This window comes from Littorina saxatilis, linkage group LG6 (genome assembly GCF_037325665.1).
Source record: "Littorina saxatilis isolate snail1 linkage group LG6, US_GU_Lsax_2.0, whole genome shotgun sequence".
Taxonomy (NCBI): domain Eukaryota; kingdom Metazoa; phylum Mollusca; class Gastropoda; order Littorinimorpha; family Littorinidae; genus Littorina; species Littorina saxatilis.
The window spans coordinates 35,778,149-35,786,966 of NC_090250.1; the positions used below are offsets into that span (position 1 = coordinate 35,778,149).

General features: G+C 40.1%; 1 protein-coding gene across 1 annotated transcript; it reads left to right on the forward strand.

Moving 5' to 3' along the window:
• The first annotated feature begins 1,015 nt into the window (after positions 1–1,015).
• On the forward strand, positions 1,016–6,004 carry LOC138969117 (uncharacterized). The gene is made up of 3 exons (XM_070341825.1): positions 1,016–1,114; positions 1,596–1,837; positions 5,089–6,004. The coding sequence occupies exons 1-3, from the start codon at positions 1,069–1,071 to the stop codon at positions 5,179–5,181; spliced, it is 381 nt and encodes a 126-aa protein (XP_070197926.1). The 5' UTR covers positions 1,016–1,068; the 3' UTR covers positions 5,182–6,004.
• The last annotated feature ends 2,814 nt before the right edge of the window (positions 6,005–8,818 follow it).

Here is an 8,818-nt window from a genome sequence, read left to right on the forward strand (position 1 = left end):
TCAAGCTTTGTTCACACTAAAGGTTTTAGGTAGCCTATCCCTTTAACCATAGTAATAATAAGAATACCTCTTAACGTGCTGAATTTTGAACGGTATGGTGAATCTACTACCCAGACATCTTACCGATTTCATAGACAGAAAACACGCTTCTCAGTAAGCTACGCCTGAGGACAGGTAATTAAAAGGGACATGAAATGTTTTAAAAAACAGTTTTTATGTACGTTCAGTGTGTGTTTTGCAGAAAAATAAAACGACTCGAAAAAGGAAGCATTATAGGCACAGTAAGCCTCCCGGCCGTAAACCATCACAGATACTGTCAGGCTTTTACACACAGTACAAACACCCTTCCATTTGAACGCTCACCAAACGGGAACACCCTAGGTGCCCTACGTAAAGAGCGAGCAATTTTCAAAGAATTAATTTTGCGGATTGTGTCAGAGACAATCAGACAGTGGTGCGTTTTGGCGCTAGACCTAACTTTTAAAATCTAAATAAAAAATTGACAGCTTGTTACACAAACGTTCTTAAATCATAAAAGAATTCTGTTTTCATCAAGACAAGATCAGTACAATTCGAAGTTTTGAAAGTTTGAAAAAAGAAAGCCCGGAAGCAGGGTCACGCAAGGTCGTGGTTCTCGTTGCAGACGACGGTTTATACCTATCGCCAGTTCCTCTGAACCGTCAAAAACCATCGCAAGAGTTCTTGTGAACCACAGCCGTTTGTTTCGTGCATAGTCAGAGTCGCATTCAAATAACTAACTGACGACTACACTTGTGAAAAAGGGAAACTTGATCACACGGGTTCACGATGGCTCAGGGGTAAGATAAATTCTTTGAAAATTGCTCGCTTTTAACGGAGGGCACCTAGGATGTTCCCGTTTGGTGAGCGTTCAAATGAAAGGGTGTTTGTACTGTGTGTAAAAAAAAGCCTGACAGTATCAGTGATGGTTTACAGGAGGCTTACTGTGCCTTTAACTGAGCCTTTCAAGAACGACAACTCTGGTGAAGGGACAGAACAGTCGTCCCGGAACTCTTCTGCGCAGAAGACAAGAAGTATAATACTGTAAAAATGTCGCAGTTGCAATTGTTTTCCAGAAAAGGGGTCCAAATACTCAGTGAGTATATCCAGTTTTTAATTTTCGCATGTTGACGCTACGCAGTTAATGTGACGCCCATCCCAAGCAGGTTTGATTTCAACACTTTTTTTATTTCCAGTTATTTCTCCACTAAATGCGACTTGCACGGCAAACTACGTGTTAGCCCATAACGGCCGTTCACTATGACTATGAGGAATTCTGCAAAATCAACATGGCACGACACTCCAATGTGCGATTCCCACGCACACTTTGAAGAAAGATGGTTGATTCTAGATCTCGCAAATCGATTGTCTGAGCGATTCCGGCTGCAGCGCCCAGACAATGAGAATTCTTACAGTAATCTTGACGGTGTGATTTTAGATCGTACGCAACCCAGTAAAAAGCAGGTAGATCTAGAAATAGTAGTACAAGAAAACTACTTCGGCGTATTATATCTAACACAGATTATGGAGTTATCCAAGAAAGAAAGAAGTAGATTGAATGTCTTTTTCTGTTGTAGAAACTGTTCCTGGGTTGCTGTCACATGTTCGGAACAAAACCACGTCAGAACATCTGCTGAGACAGCGCGGAGGACCTGGGCCGTTCAAAACCCAGGCGCAAATTTGCATCGAAACCAAAAGTCACATGAACTTCTATCCCGTCCCCGAGGGAAGCCATCAGGAGTATCACAAGGCTCGTAACATGAAATGGGCCACGATGCTCATGATGTCCGTCACCTTCCTAGGCATAACCACATTCATTGTAAGCTTTTTTTGGTTGATTTTTTACACACATGTACAGATTTGTTGCATAATATTGGTGGTGGATGGACAGTGTCGAATATGTGCGTACACACGTATGAACCAACTTGCTCAGGCATACACACACAAACACACACAAACACACACACACACACACACACACACACACACACACACACACACACACACACTGACTCACAAATTGCTTTGTAGGCTACTTCTTATTTATTCGTCCAAAATCGAATATGCCCTTGTTGTAACATTCGTTCATAGAAAAAAACATTATTATTAGACCTAAACAAAAAAATAGGTGTGGTTACGGTAACCCTACCCCATTTTTAGGGGCCGACCCTATAACTTTCTATTACACAAATTTGTCAACAACAAAAAAACAAAAAAAAACGAGTGCAGAAAACGCAATGAAAGCGACAGCGCTCGAGTCGCACACTTATTTCCCTGTCAAGTAGGTTTAATTTGTACACATTAGAGAAAAAAAAGTTTAAAAAAAAAAGTGATTGCCTACCTTCCTACCCTATTCTTTTTTGCTATGTTATTTTCTACACGTGCTTTAAAGGCAGAGTAAGCCTCCCGTAAACCATCACAGATACGGTCAGGCTTTTACACACAGTACAAACACCCTTTCATTTAAACACTCACCAATTGAGAACATCCTAGGTGCCCTCCGTAAAGAGCGAACAATTTTCAAAGAATTTATTTTTGCGTGGTTTATCTTACCCCTGAGCCATCGTGAACCCGTGTGATCCAGTTTTCCCTTTTCACGATGCAGTCGTCATAGTTAGTCATTTGAATGCGACTCGACGTGAGCTTATCTACAATAGCACGTTGTTTTTATGCACGAAACAACGGCTGTGGTTCTCAAGAACTCTAGCGATGGCTTTTGACTGTTGAGAGGAACGGCGATTTGCACTGATAAACCGGCCGTCGTCTGCTACGACCCTTGCGTGACCCTGCTTCCGGGCTTTTCTTTTTTTAAACTTTCACAACTTCGAATTGTTCTGATCTTGTCTTGATGAAAAACGAATTCTTTTATGATTAAAGAATGTTTGTGTAACAAGCTGTCAATTTATTATTTAGATTTTAAAAGTTAGGTCTAGCGCAAAAACGAGGCGCCGTTGTTGTTAACGGAACAAGTCTACGAAAATAAATTCTTTGAAAATGTCTCACGCTCGACAGAAAGCAGCCAGGATGTTCCCGTTCGGTGAGCGTTCAAATGGAAGTATGCTTGTACTGTATTTAGACGCTCGGGGAGCTCTGTGATGGTTTACGGGAGGCTTACTGTGCCTTTAACACTTCAGTTGTTTTGTTTTCAGTTCAGTAAACACACATTAGCACGCACACACCCAAACACCCCCCCACACACACCCACACCCACACACACACACACACACACACACGTGATTGTTTTTTTGTTATTTTACATTTTCATGACCTTCGGGTTCGGATTTGGCGCCTCATGCTATCATTCAATGATCATTGATAATGAATTAATTGAAGGGGAATTTCACACACGGGCCGTCCTTTTTCCTATGTTTGACAAAACCGTGGGACATTTTCATTTTCTCTGACATACGGTTTTGAAGGTAGGGCTTTACACGCTTTCATGCTTTGATGACTCCCAGATATGATACACCCCCCGCGGGTTAGGGGGAGGAATTTACCCGATGCTCCCCAGCATGTCGTAAGAGGCGACTAACGGATTCTGTTTCTCCTTTTACCCTTGTTAAGTGTTTCTTGTATAGAATATAGTCAATGTTTGTAAAGATTTTAGTCAAGCAGTATGTAAGAAATGTCAAGTCCTTTGTACTGGAAACTTGCATTCTCCCAGTAAGGTCATATATTGTACTACGTTGCAAGCCCCTGGAGCAATTTTTGACTCACATGCGAAGCAAAAGTGAGTCTATGTACTCACCCGAGTCGTCCGTCCGTCCGTCCGGACGTCCGGACGTCCGGACGTCCGGAAAACTTTAACGTTGGATATTTCTTGGACACTATTCAGTCTATCAGTACCAAATTTGGCAAGATGGTGTATGATGACAAGGCCCCAAAAAACATACATAGCATCTTGACCTTGCTTCAAGGTCAAGGTCGCAGGGGCCATAAATGTTGCCTAAAAAACAGCTATTTTTCACATTTTTCCCATTTTCTCTGAAGTTTTTGAGATTGAATACCTCACCTACATATGATATATAGGGCAAAGTAAGCCCCATCTTTTGATACCAGTTTGGTTTACCTTGCTTCAAGGTCAAGGTCACAGGAGCTCTTCAAAGTTGGATTGTATACATATTTTGAAGTGACCTTGACCCTGAACTATGGAAGATAACTGTTTCAAACTTAAAAATTATGTGGGGCACATGTTATGCTTTCATCATGAGACACATTTGGTCACATATGATCAAGGTCAAGGTCACTTTGACCCTTATGAAATGTGACCAAAATAAGGTAGTGAACCACTAAAAGTGACCATATCTCATGGTAGAAAGAGCCAATAAGCACCATTGTACTTCCTATGTCTTGAATTAACAGCTTTGTGTTGCATGACCTTGGATGACCTTGACCTTGGGTCAAGGTCACATGTATATTGGTAGGAAAAATGTGTAAAGCAGTTCTTAAGTGTATGATGTCATTGCTAGGTTTAGTTACCCTAAAGGTCGAGGTCAAGCATGTGAGTCGTATGGGCTTTGCCCTTCTTGTTTGATTAGTGCTTTTGTGAACAAGAAACAATTATAAAGTGGCTCTATCCCATCTCCCCCAACCCCCCCCCCCCCCCCCCCCCCCCCCTTTCCCCGACGCGATATAACCTTCGTGGTTGAAAACGACGTTAAACACCAAATAAAGAAAGAAAGATATGATACACGTTTCATTGACCCTCTTCAAATGTCAAGGTCACAGTTAGGTCAAGTTAAGGTTAACAAAAATGAAACAATGATTCTTTTCTAATACATTATTATAACTTGAAGCTTTTAAAATTCACACACTCCCGGGTTTTAGTGTTCTATAGACACAAATCAAGTCTTGCTGCCCCTGGTCAATGTTCAAGGTCAAAGGGAGCTCGAGGTAATTAGAAGGAAAAGTAATACATGTAATCATTTATTTGAACCTTAGAAGCGCTAGAGTAATATTTCATATGCTCCTGTTTCATATTAAGTACGAGTATTAATCTCTTTTCGTTCTTTGAGGTCAAGGTTGGGAATGATTTTGCTTTGAAATGTTATCTTTCTTCTGTATCAACAGGCGTACAAGCTGGACTGCTTTTTCCTGCACAGCTTGCCTCCGCGAAGAAAGATCTCCACTAATAGCGAGAAAATCGGCAAGCTCCAATACTAGGACGGGATTATTCACGGCGGCCATCGACGTCATCATGGCAATTGGCCAGCTATTTGGATTTAGATAAAGTCTAATGGAAGGTGTGGATTTTTGTAACCTCTGGAAATGTAGCTTATTTTACTGCTAAATCCATCTCAATGAATGGATGATCGTCGGCAGTATTCATATGCCTTCTGCTAGGCTACACAGTTCTGACGCTCTCTGTTTGACTCAGTAATGACCATGTGGCACTGACTATGCGCATTCTTTTTCACCGTGTTTTACAACAACAACAAAAACAACAAAAACACACACGCAAAACAGTATCTATCTGTAGCTAGCTTTATATGAAACTCAGTAAAGTGCATCTCTGCTTTTAACTGTATTCTGTTATGTTTTCGCAGTATGTTCTACTTCCCATAGAGGTTTTTTTCTTGGGCCACGATGTATCATTTTGATTTCTAGACACTGCAACACACATGTTCGATGATTCTAATTGATACAATTTCTTCTACAGTTTGTATAGAAAACACGAATATCAAAAGAGCTAGCCCGCTAGCTGAAATACCCCTGCTTTTGCGTGGACACTACTCAGTACATAGTACTCTCTCTCTCTCTCTCACACTCACAGTCTCTCTCTCTCTCACACTCACAGTCTCTCTCATGAATGCACTAGAAATGGTAGTTGTATCCAGTAACATCAGAACAAATTTGATCATTTTCGTTTTTGTTGTTTTTTACAATGGATAAACTGTGTTTCATTTTCTAAATCAACAATAAAGGTAAGCAAACGGCAGTGTCAGTTTTCGCTATGTGATGAAATGATTAAACTTGAACCGCTTAATCCTCTCTGTGTGTTTGTGTGTGAGTGTTCCCTCGTGCGTGCGTTCACGGAGTGTTTCTACCTGTGTGTGAATTAAATATTTGTCCGACATGTCAGTTCCTCTCTGCCTGATTCATGTTTAATTGTGGCATCGTCAGTAATTGCGATTCGCTAGAATGTCCCGTTTTTACATTTAGTCAAGTTTTGACTAAATGTTTTAACATGGAGGGGGAATCGAGACGAGGGTCGTGGTGTATGTGCGTGTGTCTGTGTGTCTGTGTGTGTGTGTGTAGAGCGATTCAGACTAAACTACTGGACCGATCTTTATGAAATTTGACATGAGAGTTCCTGGGTATGAAATCCCCGAACGTTTTTTTCATTTTTTTGATAAATGTCTTTGATGACGTCATATCCGGCTTTTCGTGAAAGTTGAGGCGGCACTGTCACGCCCTCATTTTTCAACCAAATTGGTTGAAATTTTGGTCAAGTAATCTTCGACGAAGCCCGGACTTCGGTATTGCATTTCAGCTTGGTGGCTTAAAAATTAATTAATGACTTTGGTCATTAAAAATCTGAAAATTGTAAAAAAAAATAAAAATTTATAAAACGATCCAAATTTACGTTTATCTTATTTTCCATCATTTGCTGATTCCAAAAACATATAAATATGTTATATTCGGATTAAAAACAAGCTCTGAAAATTAAATATATAAAAATTATTATCAAAATTAAATTGTCCAAATCAATTTAAAAACACTTTCATCTTATTCCTTGTTGGTTCCTGATTCCAAAAACATATAGATATGATATGTTTGGATTAAAAACACGCTCAGAAAGTTAAAACAAAGAGAGGTACAGAAAAGCGTGCTATCCTTCTTAGCGCAACTACTACCCCGCTCTTCTTGTCAATTTCACTGCCTTTGCCATGAGCGGTGGACTGACGATGCTACGAGTATACGGTCTTGCTGAAAAATGGCATTGCGTTCAGTTTCATTCTGTGAGTTCGACAGCTACTTGACTAAATATTGTATTTTCGCCTTACGCGACTTGTTACATTTAGTCAAGTTTTGACTAAATGTTTTAACATGGAGGGGGAATCGAGATTAGGGTCATGGTGTATGTGTGTGTGTGTGTCGTCTCCCTTGTGTGTGTGTGTGTGTGTGTGTGTGTGTGTGTCTGTGTGTGTGTGTGTGTGTAGAGCGATTCAGAGTAAACTACTGGACCGATCTTTATGAAATTTAACATGAGAGATCCTGGGTATGATATCCCCAGACGTATTATTAATTTTCTGGATAAATGTCTTTGATGACGTCATATCCGGCTTTTTGTAAAAGTTGAGGCGGCACTGTCACACCCTCATTTTTTCAATCAAATTGATTGAAATTTTGGCCAAGCAATCTTCGACGAAGGCCGGACTTTGGTATTGCATTTCAGCTTGGAGGCTTAAAAATTAATTAATGACTTTGGTCATTAAACATCTGAAAATTGTAATTAAAATTATTGTTTTATAAAACGATCCAAAATTACGTTCATCTTATTCTTCATCATTTTCTGATTCCATAAACATATAAATATGTTATATTCGGATTAAAAACAAGCTCTGAAAATTGATAATATAAAAATTATGATTAAAATAAAATTTCCGACATTGATTTAAAAACAATTTCATCTTATTCCTTGTCGGTTCCTGATTCCAAAAACATATAGATATGATATGTTTGTATTAAAAACACGCTCAGAAAGTTAAAACGAAGAGAGGTACAGAAAAGCGTGCTATCCCGCTCAGCGCGACCATTACCGCACTATTCTGGCTTGTCGATTTCACTGCCTTTGCCACGAGCGGTGGACTGACAAAACTACGAGTATGCGGTCTTGGTGAAAAAATGCAGTGCGTTCAGTTTTATTCTGTGAGTTCGACAGCGTGACTAAATGTAGTAATTTCGCCTTACGCGACTGGTTTTTGGCTCACGTAAGTGTAGCCTATGCGATGCTAAACTTTGTCTGTCTGTCTGTGCGTGCGTGCGTGCGTGTGTGCGTGCGTGTGTGTGTGTGTGTGTGATAGAAACTTTAACATTTCCGAGTCTATGGATTACGTCAGTCTCGGTCAAAAGTGTTTGACGTGTGTGATAGAAACTATTTGAAGACGTCACATTATGACGTAAGAGGGTTAGACGTCACGCAAAGGAATTACTGAACGTCTCGGTCATTGTTATTGTGAGCGGGCCGAGACTACTTGGCAGATCCAGGGTCTCGCTTTCTTGCACAGTTTCACCTATGCTTACTGTGTGTGTGTGTGTGTGTGTGTGTGTGTGTGTGTGTGTGTGTGTGTGTGTGTGTGTGTGTGTATGTGTGACGGAGTGATTGAGTTTGTGTTACTGTTTGTCGATTTCTTACGTGAGCCTTGAAGGCTTCGCCTCTTGTCTTTCTATTGTTTAACCACAAAAATCAAAAGGGATAGTCACATACATAGTCATACACTGTGCACACACACACTTTGCACGTACACTTCATATAGTATACACACATATATACTACGCACGCGAATAAACATGCTAAACAAGAACTACTAGAAAACAATCGGTCTGAGTTGTGAGAAAAAGGTCAGTTAGACTGGTAAAGAATCGATGCTATGAACAGATATATATATATCGCCTGCTTATGATGATGATGATGATCGATGATCGTAGCTGGCGCTTTGTAGTCCCGACTTACGATTTTCTTTGATCAATTACGCACACACACAAACACACACTAACAAGGGAGCATGCTATTATTCAAAACTGATAATTTATATTACAATTAATTATTGAACAATGAAAAGGGTAACACAATGAC